Source organism: Belonocnema kinseyi, chromosome 7 (assembly GCF_010883055.1).
Source record: "Belonocnema kinseyi isolate 2016_QV_RU_SX_M_011 chromosome 7, B_treatae_v1, whole genome shotgun sequence".
NCBI lineage: Eukaryota > Metazoa > Arthropoda > Insecta > Hymenoptera > Cynipidae > Belonocnema > Belonocnema kinseyi.
Genome location: NC_046663.1, coordinates 49955242 through 49980599, shown reverse-complemented (window position 1 = coordinate 49980599; position 25358 = coordinate 49955242). Strand labels below are relative to the sequence as shown.

Here is a 25358-nt window from a genome sequence, read left to right as displayed (position 1 = left end):
TTTTAGTGATATTTGTTAAATTATTGTTTTGATCTTCTTTAATCATTTGAAACAATTCTAAAAATCTCTTATCGATTTAGAAAAATACTATTAAGCTTCTCCTTTAAAATAAGTTATTAACATTTTACGCAAACATATCAATTTTTGCGTTTTTTAAAAATATTTTTGGCTGTTGAATTGACATTTTTCGCCTTCGACTTGAGCTTATCAGACTCAGAATTTTTCGACTTATTATTTTCGACTTATTATTATTATTATTATTATTATTATTATTATTATTGGTCTCAGAAATAAAAACATAATATAAAACTAAAAAATAACTTTCAAATTACTGTTAAAAAAATCGAATAACTCAGACAATTAAATTAATTGTAAAACCCAATAGCTAATAAAATATAAAAGCAACTAAAATTCAAATATAAAAATTGGGATTAAAAAATCCAACGAATACATATCGTAAACTGCTTACATTCGACCCATCCGAATATGACTTAAACAACTGAAACACGGTAAATATTAAAGTTATAAATAAAATAGTACATTAACAGGGTGTCTACTCGAATCCTGGAAACAAATTCCTTGACATGAATTTTAATAATAATTCAAACAAATTTTTATTTTACCTTTTTCATGCTTAAAATTGTGTGTACATTTGGGTGAAATTAATTTTAGTACTAAATTAAATTCAATTTAAAGCACTTCAAATCCCTAACCCCTTCAAATCCCTAAGATAAAGTTTTTACCAAAAAAGACAATTTTGCAGCAAAACATATAAATTTTCAACTAAAATGATGAATTTTTAACAAAATAAATGTATTTTGAACTAAAAAAGATAACTTTCCAAATAAAAATTAAATAGTTAAGTTTTCAGTTAAAAAAATAACTTTCGACTAAAGAGATGAATTTTTAACTGGAATAATGGACTATTTAATTGAAATAATTACATTTTCAGTGAAAAACAAAAATTTTAAGAAAATAGTTAAGTTTTAAATGAAATAGTTGAATTTTTAGTGAAAAAAATGCCAGCAAGACATTTTGCAAACAAAGTGATAAATTTTCAACTAAAATAATTAATCTTCAAATATAATATTGGAATTTTAAATCAGAAATATTAATTTCTAACTATAATAATTGAACTTTCAACCATAAAGATAAATTTTCAACTAAGAAGATTAATTTCTGCCAAAAAATACGACTTTTCAAGTAAATAAAAATAAGTTTTCAATCAGAAATTTAAGAGTTAAATGCTTAGTTACAAAAATAATTTCTAACCAAAAAGATGAATTTTCCACTAAAATGATTGAATATTCAATCGTTCAAGTTTTAAGTGGAATAGTTAGATTTATAGTAAAAAACAATTAATTTTCAGCCATATAAAATACAAAATTTTCAATAAAAAGCTCCTTTTTTAATTAAAGAGATAACTTTTTAATTAAAATGAATATTTAACTAGAATACTGGAATTATTCACCAAAATGATGAGTTTTCAACAGTAATATTTTAATAATAAGCCAAAAAGATGAATTTTCGACTAGAATAATTGAATTTTTGACCAAAAAGATCATTTTTCAACTGAAATAATAGAATAAGCTATTTGCATAGTTGCGTTCTCAGGTAAGATAAAAAATGATATTCACTAAAAACAATAATAATTTTCAGATAAAAGTATTTTTAAATAAGGTAATGAGTTTTCACCTAAAATTATAAAATACTCAATGGGAATAATTGCATTTTGAGTTAAAAAAATTATAGTTAAAAAAATAATTCAACAAAATCGCCCAAATATTTTCTGTCACAAAAAATACAAATTTTCAATAAAAAATATTTTTTTTCAACCAGAGATGAGTTTTTAATTAAAATTATGAATTTTCAAACAAAAAAATTCATTTTTAACAAAACAGTTTAATCTTCAACAAAGTGATAAAATTTTCATTCCAAACAAGATGAATTTTCAATGAAGAATATACTTGCTGATATTTCAAAAAAACTAAGAAACTAAGAAAGATTTTTCAGTCAAAAGTGAAATAAGAACTGGAAATAAAGTGTTGAATTTTTGAGCAAAAAAAGTTAATTTTTTTTCAGCCAAAATGACTAATTTTTTACTAAAAAGAACGAATTTTCAACCAGATACTTGAATTTTTAACTAAAAACGATCAATTTTTAACAAAAAATTGAATAGTTAAATTTTTAGTTGAAAAAATTAATTTTCAACCAAAGAGATGAATTTTCAACCAACATTATAGAATATGAATTCGAATAGTTACACTTTCAGTTAAAATAAAAACTGATTTACAAGGAATGCTATTTTCTAATAAGGTGATCAATTTTCAACAAAAATTATAAAATAATCAATTGGAAGTCACATTTTCAGTTAAAAAATTTTAATTTAAAAAACAAATGTCCAAACTATTCTTTGTCACAGAAAATACGAATTTTGAATCAAATAGCTCATTTTTTCAACCAAAGAGATGAATTTTCAATAAAAATGATGAAACCAAATCAAATTTACTTTTAAGCAAAAGAGTTAAAATTTCAACCAAGAAACAATATTTTTATTTCAAACAGGATAAATTCTAAATGAAAATTGAAGTAGCTGATATTTTAGCCAAATTTAAGAAAGATTTTTCAGTTAAAAAAATTATAATTAAAAAAAAATGTCGAAAATATTCTCTGTCACAGAAAATACGAATTTTCAATCAAAATGATGAAACCAAAATAAATCAGTTTTTAGCAAAAAAGTTTAAATTTCAACCAAGCAATAAAATTTGTATTCCAAACAAGATCAATTCTAAATGAAAATTAAAGTAGCTGATATTTTAACAAAAACTAAGACAGAGTTTTTAGATTTTGAGCAAAAAGATGAATATTTTAACCAAGATGATTAATTTTCTACTAAAAAGAACGAATATTCAACAAAATACATTAATTTTCAATCAGATTCTTGAATTTTCAACTAAAACGATCAATGTTTAAACAAAAATAAAATACTTAAAGTGTCGATAAAAATAAATTAATTTCAAACAAAAAAACACAATTAATTTCCACAAAAACAATTAAATATTGTAATATAAAGCTACTTTTCCAAATAAAGAATAATTTTAATTCAATTTTATATTGCAATTAAAAGCAAAATCCCGGTCCTTTCCCAGCTTTTCCTGGTATACAATAATTTCCTGAAAATTCCAGGTTTTCCAAGTAGGATAGACACCCTGATTAAATAAAAAAAATTCTACATGACAAAAAGAACAACTCCACCTACCTTTCCTTTCTCTTTCGACTTCGGGGTGAGCCTAAACATCGACAATTTATCTTTGGGACTCGAGGGAGAAAGCGAGGGGTCTTTCCTCTTGAAGAAATCCGACACAGCTTGAATAATACTCTTCCTTCTCTCAGGATCCTTCGACTTCTTCTTATCTCGCTTAACAACTGATCCATCCTCCCTGTTCGAGTCAGTCGCCTGCAACAGCTCGTCCATCGATTTTGCGTTTGACGCTGTCGGAAACGAGTCAAAATTCATTCTCCTCGCGATCCCTTTAAAATTATCTGTACTCTTGCTCGTCTGCAATCGATTTCCAGACTTCACACTCCAATGTCTCAATTGAACTTCATCCTCCGCCGCTTCCGGTTTCCTCTTCTCTTCCGTGGAGAACTGTCTTCGAGCAACTTTCATCCTCAATTCTCTGATTTTGTCCTCTGGACTCAATCCCAGATCTTCATCACTTTTCAGTCTCGCTCGTTCTCTCGCGTCCTGTTTTGCCTTTTCAGCAGTTCTCTTAGCTTCCTCGTGTTTCGCTCGCGGCGGAGCAACCGGAGTTTTAAAATCATCAGCAATCGCCTTCCTAGGTGTCACAATCACTGAATCCTCACTCGGTTTGAAAACCGACAATGTTTTGCTCTCTCTTGGAATTTGCTCGGCATTCTGATTCCCCGAGTAGAGAACTTTTTTAGCTTCGGCGAAGGTTACACGAGTAGGACTGCTGACCGGAGAAGGAATGGACATCGGTACGAATTTGATAGGTGTCGTAGAAGAAGAACTGATACTAGGTTTCGCTGGAGAAAGATTCGAATTCGAAAAGGAGGAAGTTCTAGCGGCTCGTTTAGCCTTTTTCTCGGCAGACTTTTGCTTGTGGGCCTCCAGCTTATCCATCAGAATATCCTGGATGAGATTCTTCTGCTTAGAACGCTCGCGCGTGATTTCCTCCAATTTTCGACAAGTCGCCGGAGAATTGTAATTGTTGCCGTGCGATTCCTGACTCTTTATCTCCTCGGCAATCATCTCGGCGGTGCGAATTTGCACCAGGGGTTTTGAATTCTTCCGCTTTGATTTCCTCACATCTATCGAGTCCTTGGCATTGCTAAATTCGGCGATTCTGGATTGAAGACGTTTTACATACTCCAAATAGTCCGTATTGTTGGAATCCTCAAGGCCGTGGACTGGTTCGTTCTTTGGTGTTTCCGGTGTGGTTGGAACTGTCGGAATTTTCGGATTTAAGGGACTCGCGAGGACTGTTATCAATTCACTGGTTGTTGTGTCCTCGGTAGGTTCGACAATTAGCAAACTGTCCTCTTCCATCGACTGGAACATTTCTTTATTCCTCTCCTCCACAACTTCCGTTTTCACACTCGGAATTTTAACAAATTTATTGACAGCGCCATTCAGCCTATCCCTCACGTCATCCATCGTTACGGGATTGATCTCAATCACATTTTCATTATCACAGCAATCCAGCTCGAGATCGTTTTCAATTTCCGTCTTTGCAATTGGAGCATTGACCATTGGCTGCGGGGTTTTTGTGGGCGTCGAAGCTTTAAAATTCACAAACTCCACGTAGCCCCGATTTCTCAAAAGTGCATTATTCGCCACTTCCTGAAGACTATCATCTAACAGGGACTCATTATCTGTATCCATGAAATCAAGATCTTCCCCGTTCGCAAGCAATTTCGACGTATCATTATTCGGGAATAAATTTCTGCTACGAGTTTCCGATTCTATGTCTGTCAAATCATCCTCCTCTTTGGCAATTCTCGCTGATGGTGCTGAGCTCTTATTGAAATCACTGCGGCTCTTTCTCGAGGAGATGAATTCAGGATCGATGCTGAGCTCCACATCTCTAATATCCTCGGAACCAATCGCCTCACCATCTCGCGCCCATTCCGAATATTCTGTTTCTGTGTAGGCAGCGGTGGTGACATCATTGTCATCAGAATCGCCTTCTTTATTGCTGATCGAACCTATTGAAGTTGGACTACTGCAGGCGCTCTTTCTCTCGTCCTGCAACTCGAGTTGTTTCAGACTGCTGTCAACAATTTCAACAACATCTTTGGCGCACTGATTGCTAAACACATCCCTCGGCGATTCAAAGGTCACAACTTTCTCCGGCTTATCATCGAGTCTTATGCACTCGATCGAATCCGGTTCAAAATTGTTCAAGTCCTCGACTTCCTTTCGCTTATCGCTCGCTTCATCCATCAACAAATCTCCATTTGTGCTGTGAATCTGCAGTCTCGGTGGTGCCAAGTTCACAATTTTCTTCTTACTTGCCTCGAAATCTAACTCAACATCGCTCGAAGACAAGGAGTCGCTGTCAATCTCTGAATCCTCGGAGCTATCTCTCGCATTCTCGTTCTTCTTCCGCCAATCAACTTGCGGAACAATAATTGACGTTTCGTGTAACGGGCTCCTGGGCCTACAGTCATTCTCATTTTGATTGAACTCTGCTTTCTCCTCCTCGAGTTTCCTGAGAGAGACTCCTGACTTTTCCGACGTCCTCTCTTCACTTATTCCCTTCTCTTCTTTGATTCTGCTATCTTCATTGATGATATTTTCGTCTTCGTGACTCTCTTTGTAGCTGATGTTCGGATCGGTTTTCGATTTGAGAATACTAGTCTCTTTCACTAAATCCGGAAGCTGGGTCTTGGGTGTTTCCGAGGAATCGATCGACTTCATATTCTCGTCAATCGACGGTATTTTTGAGTTGGCAGGGAAAAATTTGGGAGCAGCGGCAAAGAGAATTGTGGGAGATAGAGGCGAGGGTGGAGGATTACTTGAACCGAGTTTAGTGCCTTGGAGAAATGCCTGCATTGTGGGACTAGGTTCAGGAGCAGGATTTAGGAGCTTCTGGTGTTGGGAAATCGAGTCGGTGAAACTTCTTAGCTTCGTGTCGACATTGGAAGCCGATCCAGACTTCATGACTGAACCACCAAGTGCTGGACCTCCCAATAAATATCGTTTTTTCAGCTCCAGAGATAATTTCGAGGCTATTCCTTCGGTAGAATGAGTGCGATTCAGTAAATAATCGCCCTTTCGTGGATTTACGAGAGGACTGGGTGAGAGAACTTTAGAGTTTTGCTTCGAGTTCGAATTAACTTCACTGTTGTTTCGTAAGGGCTGGTTGACCAAAATTTTCGAGAGTCTCAATTTAACTGAGTCCTTCTTTTCGAGCAGATTTCCATTAACTGATGATATCACGCGGCTCTTAACTTGTACTTTTTTGGGTTCGATGTAATCTCCTCGGGTTTTTCGAACGAAGGCATCGTTGATGGTTATTTCGGGTATTTCGTGTTGCGTTGGTGTTGTCCCATCGTGTTCAAATTCCGAGTCTGTTGAGATCTCCGTGGCTGAATTCTCGGCGCTTTCTTCGCTCGATTCATTCGAGGCAACCTGGGGAAGAAGAGGAATTTAGTAATTTTGAAAAGAGTTTGTGAGATTTTTGGTTTGTTACGGATGCAATATGTTTAAATGTATTAGTTCGTCGTACAATATTATTATTCCAGATTATTTAGAAAATCATTATCCAAATAGCAAAACGTACATTTAGATGAAACAAATAATGTATAGAGGACTCGAATCGACTGAAGGCCTTAAGAAAAATGGCATCAGTCGCATAAAATTATAAGGAAAATCGTACGGGATTGGGAAAATAGTTAAAAGAAAACGCATCAAATTTTTAAAGAAAATGAAAGAAGTAGTATCAGACACTGAATAATTGGAATAGTAACCTTATTTGTTTAGAAATATAGAATCTGGCTTTAAAATATTGTTAAATGAACTGTTAAACTCTTCAACTTGGACTATTTTCCAATGAGAGAAGTTTATAATTTACATTAATTTTGAATTTCAGGAATATTCATTTTGAAAATTTTAAGCTTGAAATTATTTAATAATTAAGACTTTAAATTCTAGCCTGTATAAATCAAATATGAAATTATTAATTTTTTAATAGTTCAGACTTCAAGATTTCAAGCCAAAATACGATTATTTTAGAAGAATGTTGGATTATCAACCTGAAAAGATTATTTTTCAACAATAAATAGAATTTTCAACTAAAAAAATATACATTTTTTAACAAATAATTGAAAAATAAAAAAAAGACAAATTTTCAACAAAATACTTGACTTTTCGACCAAGAAAGATGAATTTTCTACCAAATGGGATGAACTATTAACCCAAAAAGATGAATTTTTAACAACAAAAATGATTTTTTAAGTTAAAAAGCCCAACAGTTGAATAGTTTAGAAAACAATCGAATTTTAAAAGGAAAATTTTTTTACAATCAAATAGTTGAATTTAAAAGAAAAAATAATATTTTTCAACTCAAAGACAACCTGATAAGGTTAGTTTTCAACAAAAAATATAATTTTCAATCGAGGAAGATAAATTTTCATGAAAATAGTTCAAATTGAAAAAAGACCAATTTTTAACAAAATAATTGAATTTTCGACCAATAATGATTAATTTTCTACCAAAAGAAATGACCTCCTATCCAAAAACAGAAGAAATTTTAACAAAAAAGTTAGGTTTTTAAGTTAAAAAATTTAATCGGCAAAAAAAGATAACTCTTAAAAGCGAGATATCAATTTTGAAACAAGTAGTTTAATTTACAAAAAAATTAATAATTTTTAACCAAACAGTTACATTTAAAACCAAATAGTTAAAAAAATTCAAGCAAAATAGACGAATTTTTAACAAAGGGATTAAAGTTTTAGCTAAATGATTAAATTTTCAAAATAAAAACATTAATTTTCAATCAAATTGTCGAATTTTCAAGCAAAAACTATTAAACTTCAACCAAATGGTCCATTTTCATCATTTTCTACGAAGAAAGATTAATTTTCAAGAAAATAGCAGAACTAGAAAAAAATTAATTTCAAAGCAAGAAGACGAATTTTGTACAATACAGTTCAATTTTCAACAAAAAAGTTAATTTTCAACCAAGAAAGATGAATTTTCAAACAAGAAATATGACTTTTTCACCATGAAAGATAAATTTTCAATCCACAAGCACAAATTTTCTAAACAAATTTTCAAAAATGTTTGAAAGTTGAACGATTCGAGCCCTGAGTACACAAAAAGGACCATCACGACAATGACAGGAAACAAAACTTTCGTAACGGTCCCTAAAAAAAATTAAAGGAAAAAATTAATACCTAGGGTGTCGATTCAAAATTTTTTAATATTTATTCGGGACTGAAAAATCCTGAATAACAAAATATGAACTAGAAAAATCTCGAATCAAAAAATTCCCCGATTTTTAAACAATTGAATCAATTTTTCAATAAATATAATTTATTGAATATAAATACATTAATCAAATATTTTTATCAAAGAAAAATTTGTTTAATGTTTAAAGTTTTCAAAATTATTGTTTAAATTTAAAATAATTGAAGAAACCTATATTACTGAGTGAAAAATTTTGTCTGAAAATGTTCGTAGTATTTTAAAAAAATGACAAAAAATGTTCTCAAAGATCGAATTTTTAATTTTAAAAAATTTAGGAAACACATTTCGAGATAAATCAGTGCTGAATTGAAGCTTGCAAAGTGTGTTTGGAAAATTTTATCAAATTTATATATAATTATTTTAATTTTAAATTCAAACAATAATTTTGAAAACTTTAAAAATAATCAAAATTCTTTGACAAAAATATGAGATTATGTGTATTTTTAATTAATAAATCATATTAACAAATATCTTTGTTAACTGTTCAAATCCAGGAATTTTCTAGTACTGATATTAAATAATTCAGCAATTTTTTGCCAGGAATTTTCAAATTCATTAATATTATAGACTGTTCGAGAATTTTATTATTTGGAAATTTTCCAATTCGGGATTTTTATACTTTCGCAATTTTATTATTCGGAAATTTTAAAATGTCGAGAATTTAATTTTTCAATATGTATGAAATTTAAAAAAAGTTAAAAGCAAAAAACAATCGACACCCTAATAAAGTAACGTAATTTTAATTACGAAAGAACCCTTGAAAGATAATTTCGTTAATGCACCGCAGCCAGAAAGAAAAGTCAAAGATTAGCAAAGAGCTATTCTACAATAGAACGATATTGCTATCTGGAGTAAAATAGTGAGACATTAATAAAGTATTGGCTGGTGGTAATTGTACAATATTATTCGAGGGCAGTAAGTGTAACTGCTGGTGTGAGCGAAAGCACTAAACAAACACATACAAGTAAACCGTTTCAGTCATTGTTAATTCGGTATTAGTGAAACGACACTCCATTCAAATAGAAAAAATTTTTACCTTCTTGAATGGTCTCGGGGTGTTTGAAAAATATTTCAGATCACCATCAGCCATTGTTTAGTCGTTTGTATACTTTATTAAATATATCTCACACAATCTATATTAAATCGTATATAAGGGATAGATAAATATTTGCATCACAGTACATCCATCTTGCACATAGACATTAAACAGGGTGTCTACTCAACTATTGGAAAAATATGACCTGACAGTTCCAACTTTTCCAGGTATAATTTTTCATACTATAGAACCATTCAAATATTTCGCATTTTTTAAAACAATAAACTCGAGTTTATTATAAATAAGGTTTTTTTCCGTTTCTAGGGATTCGCAATTAATATGTTTAATTCCGAAAGATTTGTCAAACTATATTACATGATAATCCTAAATATATTAAGCACCACCGATTAATTGAATAAATAAATAATAATTAAAAAATGATGAATTCTTTAAGTTGTCTCTGAAATCCATTAATTTGCGTAATAATCTAAACAAGTTTTTATTTGATTCTTTATAATTAACATTCAATAATTATTTAGGTATAGTTAATATTATATATTAAATTTAATTTGAACCGCTTTAAATTCATAACTTTTCAAGTAAAAATATAGCGTTTTCAACAAGCTAGGTGAATTTTAAACAAAATAGTTTAATTTTCAATAAAAAAAAGATTCACTTTTTATCCAAAAATACGATTTTTCAACAAAATACATGAATTCTAAACCAAATAGTTGAATTTTGAAATAAAAAAATAAGTTTTGAATAAAAAATATAATAGTTAAATTGACAGTTAGAAAAGTTAATTTTCCACGTAAAAAAGCTATCTAAGTGGTGAATTTTCAACTAAAAATATGAGTTTTCAAGTGATATAGTTGAATTATAAATAAAAAAATATTAATTTATAACCAAAAAGATTCGCTTCTACCAAAAAACACAATTTTTCCACAAAATACATGAATTTTTTACGAAATAATTGAATTTTCATCTGAAAAATACAAATTTTGCAATGAAATAGTTAAATTTTGTATAAAAAAAAATAAATTTTCAACAAAAAATGGAATAATTAAATTAGAAGTTAAAAAAAATTAATTTTGAACCAAAGTGATAAATTTTCAACTAAAAATATGAGTTTTCAAGTGATATAGTTGAATTCTAAATAAAAAATATTGACTTTCAACCAAAAAGATTCGTTTCTACCAAAAAAGACGAATTTTAAACAAAATACATTAACTTTTTACGAAATAATGGAATTTGCATCTAAAAAATACAAATTTTCAATGAAATAGTTCAATTTTGTACTAAATAATATCAATTTTCAACAAAAAATGGAATAATTCAATTGGAAGTTAAAAAAATTAATTTTGAACCAAAGTGATAAATTTTCAACTAAAAATATGAGTTTTCAAGTGATATAGATGAATTTTAAATAAAAAAATATTAATTTTCAACCAAAAAGATTCGTTTCTACCAAAAAAGACGAATTTTAAACAAAATACATTAATTTTTTACGAATTAATTGAATTTTCATCTAAAAAATACAAATTTTCAATGAAATAGTTAAATTTTGTACTAAAAAATATAAATTTTCAACAAAAAATGGAATAATTAAATTGGAAGTTAAAAAAATTAATTTTGAACCAAACTTATGAATTTTCAAGTGAAATAGTTGAATATTGAAGAAAAATATTAATTTTCAACCAAAAAGTTTCGTTTCTACCAAAATATATGAATTTTAAACAAAATACACGAATTTTTAACCAAGAAAGATCGAAAAAGATCAACCGAAAATTGAATAGTAAAATTTTCACTAAAAAAAAAACGAATTTTCAAACCAATAGTTACATTTTCAAACAAAGTAATACATTTTCAACTAAAATTATGATTTCTCAACAAAGACATGATTTTTACACTAAAAAAGAAAAAATCTGAATCCAATAGCTTAATTTTGAACTAAAAAAGATTAATTTTCAACAAAAAATGAAACAGTTAAACTTTTAGTCAGAAAGTTAATTTTCAAACAAACTTTAAATGATTGAATTTTAATACAAAAAGAAGAATTTTTAACCAAAAGTATAATTCATTAACTGCAATAGTTGAATTATCAACCAAGAAGATGAATTTTCAAACAAGAAGTTTATATTTGAACAAAAAATACTACTTTTTATTGAAATTCATGAATCTTTAATTGAAAAAGATAAATTTCCAACCAAAAATTGAAAAGTAAAATTATCAGTTAAAAAAATTCATGTTTATGCAAAGAAATAAATTTTGAACTAAAATCATGGAATATTTAATTGGACTTTCAATTAAAAAATTTTAAAAAAATATATAATTTTCAAACAAATAATTATGTTTTCGATCAGTGATGATTTCTTAACTAAAATGATGATTTTTTAAGTGAAATATTTGAATTTTCAACTGAAGCAATCAGTTTTTAACTAAAAAGATAAAATATTCAACAGAAATATTGTCATTATCAGTTAAAAAAGTTAATTTTCAAAAACAACGACAAATTTTAACAAGATAGTTAAACTTTCAACTGTAAAAGTTGAATTTTTAGTAAAAAAACAATTAATTTTCAGCCCAAGAAAGAACAAATTTTCAATAAATCAGCTAATTTTGCAACCAGAGATTAATTTTCAATTCAAATAAATAATCTTCAACCAGAGACATTCATTTTGAACAAAGAAGTTTAACTTTATAATAAACTTATAAAGAAGTTTATAAACCAAAAAATTGAATTTTTATTAAAAAAAAAAAGATAAATCCTAAACGAAAAATGCAGTATTTGATATTTGAACCAAAAAATATTTTCATTTTTAATCACACAGTTCAATTCAACAATAAAAAAACAAATATCAACAGAAGTTGAAATTCTAAATAAGAAAGATTTATTAGTCAAGAGAAAGAGAAAATTGCAAATAAACTGTTGAATTTTCAAACAAAAAGGTGAATTTTCAACCAAGAAGATTATTTTTATACTAAAAAGAAGGAAGTTTCAAAATGATAATAATTTTCAACCAGAATGAGAATAGTTAAATTTTCAGTTAAAAAAAAATTCATTTCAAACAAAAAAAAAACAAATTTCGTACAAAATATTTAATAAAATCATTGTTATTCAATTTTATATGACAAATTAAAAAAAGTACGCCCTCAAAAAAATTCCATGATTAACAAAATTCACTGAAATTTCCAGGTTTTCCATCCAAGTTTTCCAAGTACAGTAGAGTAGAGTAGAAAAAGATGAATTTTGAACCAAAAGGATCATTCTTTTACAATACTTAAATTTTCAAAAAGAAGCTTATTTTCGAACAAAATACTACTTTTTATTAAAATTCATGAATTTTCAATTAAAAAAGATAAATTGTCAACCAAAAATAAAACAGTTAAATTATCAGTTGAAAAAATGCATGTTCAATAAAAAAATTTATTTTGAACTAAAATTATGGAGTAATTAATTGAAATAGTTACATTTTCAGTTGAAAAATTTAATTTAATAAAAAAATTAATTACATTTTCAAACAGTGATGAATTTTTAACTAGAATGATCAAATATGCAACTGAAATAGTTAGATTTTCAATTAAAAAAGTTAATTTTCATCAACAACAAAGACTTTTAACGAGATAGGTTAACTTCCAACTGGAAAAGTTACATTTTCAGTAAAAAACAATTAATTTTCAGCCAAAGAAAGAACAAAATTTTTAATAAAATAGTTCAGTTTTCAACCAAAGAGATTAATTTTCAATTAAAATGAAAAATCTTCAACAAAAAAAATAATTTTTAACAAAGAAGTTTCACTTTATAATAAACTTAAAAAGAAGTTTATAAAGCAAATAATTGAATTTTCATTTGTTAGTCAAGAGAGAGAAAGAATTCCAAATAAACTGTTAAATGTACAACCAAAATTCGAATAATTAAATTTTAAGTTAAAAAATAAATTAAATTTAAACAATAAAAAAATTGAATTTCGTACAAAATATTTAAATAGAATCATTGCTATTCAATTTTATATGACAATTAAAAAAAATAAGGAAGCTCTCGAAAAAAATTGCCGGAATTAAAAAAAATGCCCTGACATTTCCACGTTTTCCAAGTATAATAGACACCCTGTTAAATCATACAACTGAAAATCCTAAGATATCGTACACTTGTCCTTTTTCTTTTCGGCTTTCGATGACGCAATAGATCCGAAAGAACCGTGTAAATTATTTTTCGCTTTTACATCAACAAGTTCACTAACATTTCTCGCATTGTTGGTAACTTTTGATTTTTCAATCGGTTGCTCGGAATCCGAACTATTAAATAAATTAGACAACTTTTTTTCGGGTTTCTTCCTCCTCGGAATTTCCGGAGTTGGAGGTTTCGTGTCTTGAACATGATGTTTTCGCTCAGGTCTTGTGGGAACGTTAATTTCAAATTTAGAGGAATTATCCTCGGCCTTTGTCAATCCATTCGTAATCGACGCAGAAGGAATTACCTTCTCTACTACAGTGACTTTCTGAATTTCTGCATTCTGAACTTTAGGAAGATGAACTTTCTCGACTTTCAAGTGCTTTTTATTTACAACTACCAATTTTATTTCTTCTTTTCGATTCAAGAAAGAATTATCAGAATTAATTATCTCTTGTTTTGAATCAGAATTAATTTCTCCATTTGGAATATTTTCAACTAAATCGCTCTCTAATTCAGGTTTCGAGAAGAGCGTATTTAACAAAATATTAGAAAAATTACTATTTTCAGTCTCATCTGCTATTTCATTTTCTTTCTCTATTTTACTAAACTGTTCATCGAGAGTATCAGAGTCAATTTCGTCCATGAAACTAAAATCTTGAACACCAGATTCTACATTTAACTCAATTCTCCTTTTTTCTACTTCTTCCCCTGTTTTCGAATCAACATCTCGCTTTTTGATGGAGTCTGTTCTATTGAAATATTTCAACAAATCCTTCTGCTCGACTTTATCGGAAATCGTTGACTTGATCTGCAACTCAACTACTTCCACTTCCGAATTATCTGGCTCAATAACCAAAGACGATTTACGAGAATTTTTAGTCTCAGAGTTGCTTCTTTCGAAATATTTGCTCATCTGCTCGCGGGCATTTTCTTTTGAGAGAGGCCGAAGTTCCTTAACTTTTGCTTTATTCTTTGCCTTTCTCTGTTTCAATTCTTCCTTCAGATGATCAAAAGAAGTATAAGTGATTTGTTCGCTCGGACGAGGTTGTTCATCATCTTTGGGGATATTTAGCTTTGTAGATTCGCAGAAAAGATGATCATCTGATCGTTCAAAAGTCGGAGTGGGGGCCGTCACAGTGACAACTGGCGTGAGGTTTTTAATATCAACTTGTAATTTCAACGACGCGCTGTTTTCGTTCGAGAGACTACTTTTACTCTGGCTTTCAGACATCGTCTTTTCCGATTCCGCCAGAGAATTCGGGGTTTCAAATTCGATAAAAGAAATATCTTCTTCACTAGATTCGTCTTTCAACCCGTCGTCCGATAAAGTAGTGCAAACAGTTTTGAAGGACTGATTGGTATCGGAAATCGAGCCAGGAGTTGTTTGTCTGCTCAGCCTCGGAGAAGAGGTGAGCAAATCAGGTAAATTATCCCCGTTCAACTGCAAATTAACATCTTCAAAAACTTTTCCCGTTTTATCGACTTGATTACTGAGAATAGCATCCGGAAGTGGGGTTTCTTCTAGCTTCAACTCTGTCTCGTTTTCCTTCACCAATTGAGACTCACTCGCAACAAATTCGAAAACATTATTCTTAATCTCACACTCGCTATTTACAAGATTCGTTACGGTTTCTGAAAGTTGGGGCAAGCTTTCTGGACGAATTTCCGGAGGACAAGTTGGGACTTCAATTAGAGAGGGTTCGATGCGTGAATTTGAGTTTGAAATTGAGTTCGTTTCGTCAGAAGCGATTACGGAAACACTTTCACTGGGAATTTGTGATGCTTGAGACGCGTTATCTATAGAGACTTGAGAGATTTTCACCTCAGTTTCCGATCCGGTGTCCGTGTCACAACTGCGCGGTGGTACCTTCAGCCATACTTCCTGCTTTCTCAGCTCTCTGGCACGAACATCGTCCTCATCTTCTGTTGCGGTTGCACTATCTTCGTCTGTGAAGACAAAATAAAAATGCATTTTTTTTCAAACATTGTTTATAATCTGGGAAATTAAAGGGAAGATTGCACACGTCAGTATTGAATAGTTGCTAAACAGAGGTAACAAATTCAGGATCAATTCACAAGACTTCCAAAAAATTCAAGTTAAATTCAAAACAATTCAAATGCATTGGACAATTTTTTGAATCAACAAAATTCCATTGATTTTCGTGAAATTGGAATGAATTTAAAGGAATAAGGCAAATGAAAATAATTCGATGAAATTCATAAAAATTCACCGAGAATTGAACAAAAAAAAATTAAATCAATTGGAAACAATTTTAAAATATGAAAAATCTTCAATGAATTCAGTGACTTTCAAATGAGCACAGAAAAATTCAAGAGAATTCAGAAGAATTTGATGAAATTCCTGAGAATTCAAGGTGAGGTTAAAAGGCTTCAGGATCAATTAAATAGAAAATTGTAAAAAATTCTAATAAATACATTGAGTTAAATAGAATTACGTTTTAGAAGAATTCAAGTGAATGAACAAAATTTAAGGCAATTCCAAAGAATTAAAAAGAATACAGGGCAAATTAATAAGAATTCCGGGTGAATTCCAAAAAATGATTTAAAATCTATGAAACTCTACTAATTTCTATCCAAGGAAGTGACTAATAACTACATACAATTAAGTTAGATTGAAAAGAATTCAAATGAATTGAAAATAAAGTGTTTCATGAAAAAATTCCATTGATTTTCGTAAAATTGGAATGAATTTAGAGGAATAAGGTAAACGAGAAGAATTTAATGAAATTCATACAAATTTAAGAAAAAAAGCAAATAAATTGGAATCAATTTAAGCCTATGAAAAATCTTCAAGGAATTCAGTAACTTTGAAATGAGCTCAGAAACACTCAAAGGAATTCAGAAGAACTTGATTAAATGTCTAAGAATTCAAAGTGAAGTTAAAAGACTTTACAATCAATTAAATAAAAACTTTTAAAAATTCAAAGAAATCCATTGAATTTAGTAGAATTACGAAAATTTAGACGAATTCAAGTGAATTAAAAAAATTGAAGAGAATTCCAGAGAATTAAAAAGAATACAGGGTAAATTAATAAGAATTCCGAGTGAATTCAAAAAAATAATTCAAAATCCTTGAAAATACTATTATCAAAACAAGAAAGTGACTAACGACTACAAAACAATGAGTTAAATTCAAAAGAATTCAAATGAATAAAAAATAATGTTTAAGAAAAAAATTCAATTTGTTTTCGTAAAATTTGAATGAATTTAGAGGAATAAGGTAAACGAGCAGAATATAATGAAATTGATAAAAATTCAAGAAAAAAATAAAATGAATTGGAAACAATTTAAAAATATGAAAAATCTTCATTGAATTCAATAACTTTGAAATGAGCTCAGAAAAATGCAAGGGAATTCAGAAAATTTTGATCAAATGCCTTATTGAATTAAGTAGAATTATGTTTTAGAAGAATTCAAGTGAATTAAAAAAATTCAACAGAATTACAAAAAATTAGAAACATTGCAGGGTAAATTCAAAAAAAAATATTTAAAAACGTTGAATCTCTACCAATTTCTAATCAAGGAAGTGACTAATGAGTACAAAAAATTCAACTCAAATTCAAAAGAAATCGATGAAATTTGTTAAAATCAAAGTGAATTTAAAAAATAATCAACCGAATTCAAAACAATTCGAAAATGCAAAACAATGCATTGAATTAAGTTGAAAATGAGTTCAGAAACATTAAAGAGAATTTAAAAGATTTCAAGATGAATTAAACACAAACTTTTTTAAAATCCACTAAATTGAGTGAAATAGCATGGATTTAGAAGAATTCAGGGCGAATTCAAAATGAATTGCACACAATGTTTGAAAATTTCTTGAAATCTTTGAAATTTTACGAAATCCCTCACTTCTAGTGAATAAATTATTTTAAATTAATTTAAATATTTTGAAATCCCGTGAAATTTTATGAAATCTGAATATATTTCTTGAAATACTGGAAAATTTATTAAAATACTACATTGAAAGCTCTCAAACCCCCATAAAATCATTGAAATACTCGGAAATCTTATAAAATCCCTTGAAATATTTTACAGTATCCTATATCCTTACATGACTTGTAAAATTCTTCCATATCTTCTTAAATTATTTAAAATTGCATGAAAATGTTTTCAAATCCCTTAAAATTATTAAAATCCTTGGAAATCCCCTAAAAATGTTTAAATCTTTTGAAAATGCCTTAAAATATTTTAAATACTCTAAAATGTTTCAAAATATTTAAAATCCCTTCAAACTATTTAAATAAAAAAAGTCCTGGGAATCCTTTAAAATTTCCTAAAATAGTTCGTATCCTTTGATATCTTTTGAAATCCCTTAAAACTTGGTACATCTCTTGAAAAAGCCTGGGAATTTTTACCATACCCTCAAATATTTTAAATGCTTAGAAATCCCATTAAATTACTGAAATCCATTAAAAATTTATTTGTAATATTTAGAAATAAACTGAAACATTTCAAATCCTTTACAATCTTTTGCAATTTTTTTAAAGACCTTGAAAACACCAAGGAATTTGAACAAATATTTTTAAATAGTCCAAATGCTTCGATCATTTTGTCAACTGATTTTAAGGATACATTTAATAAAAACTTCAAAAAATAAAAAATTCCATTGAATTAAGTAGAATTGAGTCAATTTCACAAAATACAAGTGAATTAAAAAAATTCAAAGAATTGGAAAGAATGAAAAAAATTCAGTATAAATTAATAAGAATTCGGGGTAAATTCCAGAAAATAATTTCAAATCTGCGAATCTTAGAAGCCCTACGAAATACATCACTTATCTTGAATAAATTCTTTAAAATCTACTAAAATATTAATAAGTCCCATGAAATTCTACGAAATCTTGCAATATTTCCAGAAATAGAACAAAAATCTTTATCCTAAAATATTTCCAACGCCTTTAAATCCCTTCAAATTAATGAAATTAATAAAAAATCATTAGAATCTTTAAAAATTCCCTAAATTATTTGAAATTAAAAGCTCTTGAAAAGGCCTTAAGGGTTTTAAAATTACTATAAAATATTTAAAATCCTTGAAATTATTAAAAATTACATTAGTGGCTGCATATAGGGTACTGTGAGGTCTGTAGTCAATTTTTGGCCAATGATTATAACCAGTATAAAAAAAAGTTAAATCCCAGTAATAATGCTCTTAATTTATTTATAGGGATAATTTTTAAATAAAAAAACGTTAATTACATAAATTTTGCCTAAAACAACGTTGCAAAAGTGTTATAACTTTTTCAAACGAGTGCAGATTAGAAACATTTGACGTGAAGTAGGATTTATGAAATTAGTGTAAAACTTGTCTACAACGGAAACCAGTGGGATAAAACAATAATTACAGGATGGCCACATCTCATGATTTTTTCCTAGTTCACAAAAAATTGTCCTGGTCGTTGAAATTAAAAAGTTCAAATTGTTAAAGCTGAAGATTTTTTTCATGTGAAGTAACTAAAATTAAAGTGTAAATTAAAGCAGCCCAAACGGAAATTTTCTCGATTTTCAACTTTCCAAATTAAAACTTAACAAAATTTTCATTAAAAAACTTGAAATTCAATCGTATAATGATTAACAAGTTATATAATGGAAACCTTCTAATCTCAATAGAATTAGTTCTAAGGGCTTCAAACCATATTGAATTTAATATTAAACACTTTAATTCGCTAAAATTTAAAAGTCAAAATATACAGCATTCTCAACAAAATAGTTCAATTTTCAACCAAGAGATGAATTTTCAAACTAAGGATGATTTTTTAACAATAGGTTTAGAATTATTTAGAAAATGGTTGACTTTTTAATTAAATAATTGAATTTCTAACCAAACAGGTTAATTTTGAACTGTATGCTCGAATTTTTAAACAAAAAAGACTCAAATTCAGACATTTAAAGTTGCATTTTGAACCAAATAGTTGAATTATTAACATAAAAAAATGTAACAAAAAATATAATTTTAAGTCAAGAAAGATGAATTTTCAACCAATATATATGACTTTGTTATCCAATAAATTAGTTTATAACCAAATAATTAAATTTAAAAAAAAATTTCGGCAAAGCAGTTGCATATACAACCAAATAGTTGAAATTTCATCAAAAGACACGATTTTTCCACATTAAATAGGTGCATTTCTAAACAAATAGTGACATTATTTAACCAATAGTTGAATTTTCAAGCAAAAATGAAAAAAAATTGTGAGAAGGTTTTGAATATTTAACAGAAGAGTTTATTTTCTACCAAGAAAGAGGAATTTTCAATTAAAAAAATATGAATTTTCTACCATCAAAAATGAATTTTTAATCTAAAAGGACGAATTTTGAACGAAACAACTAAATTTTCAACCAAAAATATGAATTTAACAAAACATTTAAGCTTCCGACTTTTCAGTTTAAAAAATTAATTTAAAAAATATGTATAAAATTCAACTAGATGAAGTCATATATCTTTTTTTAACTAAATAGTTGAATTTTTGGACTACAAAAAAATCATTTTTAATTTTAAGAATTCATTTTCATGAAAAAAAAAAAAGATTTTTCTACAAAACAGTTTAATTTTGCACCGAATAGTTGAATTTTTAAACCAAATTAGAGATTTTACTTGACGACAAAAAAGGGTTCAACGTTGAAATAAATAGTCAAATTTACAACCAAAAAGATGTTTTTTTTTTACGAAATATTTATTTTTTAAAACAAAATTCTGCAACTAAAATGTATTATCTTGGTTTTTCTTATTTGATAAATATTTTCACAGATATTTCTTACCATTAAGGACATTTTATAATGTAATGCTGTTAAAATTAAACCTATTCTTTATGAACTTTAAACGTTTGTTATTGAAATTTGAAGAAAATTCCCGATTCACGTCAAAAATTCCCGTGTTTTTCCCAATCTTGAAAAATTCCCGGCTTACCGTTCCAGTGGCCTCCCTGAATCAACCACAATTCTTCTCGAATTGAGCTCCTCAAAAGTCATTCATTTACTGGGTTATTGTATAAATAAAAAATTAAAAAGGGTAACAAATTCCACAAAGGGTATAAATATGTACACCTAGACAGAAAATTGTGGAATTAAACAGTAAGAATTCAAGGTCAGTTTATTTACTTTGTAATAAATAAAGTACTCCTCTTTCTTGAATCCGGGTTTAGTTTTAAAAGGGTAGAAAAGTTCCGCTCTGGGTAAGAATCCGGATTATCCAGCTTCCGTTTCAAACAGGTTTTATCTCAATACCTAAATTTTTACACCATTCATTTATCTGATTGAAAATAGCTTTGTTCTCGAAGGCTTATTTTTCCTTCTAGGGAAATCTTTGAATTCGTAAAACTATTCTGATTATAAATACAGGCAACTATTTTCTGATTAGAGGGCGTCCACAAACTACGTTACCAATTTCAGGGGTACGTTTCCTGATGATAAATTTTTTAATATTTTCCGAATATTGCAAAAGATTTCAGATTTCACACTTTTTCTCTTGATTCTCTCATTTCCCCCATTTTAAAGAATACCTCTTTTTTGCCCTGTTTTCAAGAAATTATTTCCAAAATTTAATTACTTTCTAAAAAGTTCAACTAGTTTGTTAAAAATTACTTTTTTTAAATTAACGATCCGTGTCTTTTTTGGTTGAAATTGCATTTTTTGGATTTAACTGTTTTTTACTTATAATAAAATTTTTCTTGGTTTAAATATAAACTATTATATTTTTTGTTAAAAATTCATATTTTTAAATTGAAAATCCAAATACTCTTTTTTGTTGAAGGTTCGTCATTTTTGTTGAAACTTCATCTCGTAAGTCGAAAATTTTCTTGTCTCATATTTTATTAAAGATGCAGCTATCTTGTTGAAAATGCAATATTTTTATTTGAAAAGTTAGGGATTTGAAGCGCTTTAAATTGAATTTAATATAGTACCCAAATTAATTTTACCCAAATGTATACACAATTTTAAGCATAAAAAGGTTAAATAAAATTTTGTATGAATTATTATTAAAATTCATGTCAGGAGTTTTTTTCCATGATTTGAATGCAAGCAATTTACGGTGTGTATTCGTTGGATTTTCTAATCCCAGTTTTCATATTTGAATTTTAGTTGCTTTTATATTTTTTAGCTATTGGGTTTTACAATTAATATAATTGTCTGAGTTATTCGAGTTTTTTAACAGTAATTTGAAATTTTTTTTTAGTTTTATATTATGTTTTTATTTCTGAGACTAATAATAAGTCGAAAAATTCTGAGTCTGATAAGCCCAAGTTGAAGGCGAAAAATGGCAATTTTATGGCAAAAATTATTAAAAAAGAAACGTAAAAATTGATATGTTTGCGAAAAATTGTAATAACTCTGCAAATAATTAACATTTCTTAATGTTTTTAGGCTTATTTTTAAGGAAAATCTTAACAGTTTTTTTCTAGCCCGCTAAAAGATTTTTAGAATTGTTTCAAATGATTTAAAAAGTTCAAAACAATATTTTAAAAAATATCACTAAAATTGATTAAATAGTTATAAATAATAATTTACAAAAATTGTAAATATTTAAACACTTTTGAAAGTTTTCGACATTTTGCAACAAGTTTTTACCCTAGGGCAGAATCTAGGGAAAATTAAAAAAAAAATATGAGCCGAAGAAATTTAAAAACTGGTATTTTTTAAAGTTATTATTTGTTTTTAAGGTTATATAAATATGAATTTCCGAAGATTATTGAGAAAATTCAAAAAGATTTTTGAAAATTTCAGATACTTCAAATATAAATTTCAACAAAAAAGCTATTTTTAAACAAATCTAACCTTCAATCTAAAATTTTAATTTTCAACTAGAAAAGATTTTTGTTTTACATAAAAAAGAGTCGAAATCATCCAAAAAGACGAATTATTAAGGACATAGTTGAATCGTCAAGCAAAACAGAAGGTTTTTTTAACCAATCAGTTGAATTTTGAACTATAAAAGAATCAATTTTTACCAAAAGTGCCGAATTTTGTACATAATTGTTAAATCCTCAAGCAACACAGATCAATTGTCTGCCGAAAAAGAGAAATTTTTAACGAGATATTTACATTTTTAGTCAACAAAGATGAATTCTTAATGAAAAATGAAATTGTTTATATGTGAAATGAAAAAATTTAATTTTTAATCAAAAAGAGATGAATTTTCAAACATATTTTAATCTTTCAAAATTAAAAAAAATGCCCTTAAAATGTTTGAGACTTTCTTTGGAATTTTAAAAAATCATTTTAATTTTTCTTTGATAATTAATTTTTGACGATGAAAAATCATTTTATATTTTCACAGGAATTTTAAGAAAAGTTGTTTATTTTCTTAAAACCTTACAAAACCCTTAAAAAACTTCGAAGTTTTCATTAGAAATTTTCAAATATTTACATTTTGTTTATAATTGTTTGAAATCTTTAAAATTTAATTTTTTAATTTTCTCTTAAAATTAAGAATTTAAGCAAAATAAAAAAAATTTTATATTTTCCGAAGAACCTTGAGACATTTTTTTATTCTCTTGAAAACTTTCAAAATGCTTAAAAAGCTTGTTTTTGCGAAATCTTAAAAAACTATATTTTGAAATCATTTCAAGTTTTAAATTATTTTCAAATACTTCAAGAACATTTTTGGTAAAAATTGATATTTTGAGGATAAAAATTTAACTGCTTTGTAGAAAGTTTCTCTTTTTTGGTACAATGTTAATCATATTGGATGAAAATGTAACTCTTTCGTTGAAAATTCAAGTATTTAGTTTAAAATTTAAGTCTTTTTGTTGTTGTTCAAAATTTAAAAATTTGATAGAAGATGATCTTTCTTGTTGAAAATTCAAGCGTTTTATATAAAATTGGTCTTTCTAGTTTAAAAATTCATATCTTGTGGTAAAAGTGTATTCTTTTTTGGTAAAGAATGCAATTGTTTGTTTGAAAATACTTGTATTTAGTGTAAATTTGGATTTTGGGTATGAAATGAATCTTTTTTTTCGAAGAGAAGTTCTTCGTGCTGAAAATATAACTATTCCATTTTTCGTTCAAATTCAACTTTTTTAGTTTAAAATTGACTTTTTTGGTAAAAATTCAACTGTTATAAAAAGATCATATTTTGGTTAAAAAAAATAAATATTAGGTAAAAATCTTTATGATGTTTAATCTTTTATGATGTAAATTTCTCTTTTTGACTTAGGATTCAAATAGTTTGTTACAAATTCGTATTTTTTTGCTAAAAAGTTTTTTAAACTGAAAATTAACTATTACATTTTTAGTCTAAAGCTTTCCTTCGTTACTAAAAAATGCATTTATTTAGTTAAAAATGCTTCTTTTTGAAGAAAATTGATCTTTTCAGGTTCATCTTCTCATCATCAAAATTCATCCTTTGTAGATTCAGAATGCAGTTATTTGGTTACAAATTCAAGATTTTTTGGAAACTTATTATTTTTTTTTTTGAAAATTAACTATTGTATTAATAAAATCTTTTTTGGTTGAAAATTCAACTATTTATATCAAAATGCAATATATTCCGACTATAAATCTTAAGAATGTATAGCTTTTTATATTGAATTAAATATATCTACATTAAATTTTATTTAAAATAATTTATTCTCATATTTTGCTAAAAATTAGCCTGTTTCCTCTGTTTATAGAGCATTTTGGTAACGTAGTTTAGAATGGCCCATTATTAGAGTTCTTAAATGCCCAAGAATTTATGTTAAACAAATTTTCTCGAGAATATGCTCAGCATTTAAGCTCGAACAGAGGATTTATAGATAATTTAAAAGAATTAAAAAATTTATTGTTTAAACAAATATATATCATAATTATTAGATATTTGTACAAAAACATTACAGAATGAAATAAACATATACTTTTTTAAATTACAGAGTTGCTACAGATCAGGTAATTCTAGAAAGTCAGGAAATGCCAGGGAAAACCTGATAGAGTTAGGTAATTTTCGAAAAACTAAGATTGAAGTTAATTTTTTTAAAAAATCACAACTATTTGGTTAAAAATTAATCTCTTTTTGTTGAAAATTTAACTTTTTTTGTTGAAAATTCAACTACTTAGCTGAAAGAGGAACTAATTTGTTAAAAATTTATTTAATTGGTTGAAGATACGTCATTTTAGTTTACAAAACTTTTTTTTTGTTTAAAATGAAATTATTTTATTGAAAATTATTTGTTTTAATTGAGAAACTTGTACATGTATGTTTCAACATTTATCTTCTTAAATTGAATATTCAAATGTTTGGTTTGAAATTCATGTATTTTATTGAAAATTTGAATTTTCGGGAGAATATTTAAGCTTATTGGTGACTAGTTCCACTTTTTGGTTAAAAGTTCCTTTAAAAACTCAAATAATTGGTTGAAAAATCATTTAATTTGTTAAAAATTCGTCTATTTTGGTAGAAAATTGATCTTATTGGCTTAAAATTGATTTTTTTGGTAGAAAATTGGTTATTTCACATTTAAAATTATTTTCTTTATAAAAATATAATCTTCTTGGTTAAAAATTATATTATTTCATTGGAAATTTATATTGATTTTATTGAAAATTCATGTATTTGGTTAAAAATTAATTTTTTTTAGATTTGGTTAAAATTTATATTTTTAGTTTAAATTTATCTGTTTTAGTTGAAAATTCAACTATTTGTTAAAAATCCGT

The 25358-nt window shown here is 27.4% G+C and overlaps 1 protein-coding gene across 5 annotated transcripts in view; it reads right to left on the bottom strand.

Annotated features, from left to right (window-relative positions):
- LOC117175814 (F-actin-monooxygenase Mical) overlaps positions 1-25358 on the bottom strand; it is a 153714-nt gene that overhangs the window by 17625 nt on the left and 110731 nt on the right. For 4 of the 5 annotated variants that reach the window (XM_033365566.1, XM_033365568.1, XM_033365570.1 and 1 more), the window contains 3 exons: positions 15533-15657; positions 3260-6661; positions 470-499 (listed from right to left, as the gene is read on the bottom strand). In XM_033365566.1, coding sequence (XP_033221457.1) covers positions 470-499; positions 3260-6661; positions 15533-15657 — 3557 coding nt within the window. The remainder of the gene's footprint in view (positions 1-469; positions 500-3259; positions 6662-15532; positions 15658-25358) is intronic. The other variant, XM_033365569.1, reaches the window with a different exon arrangement.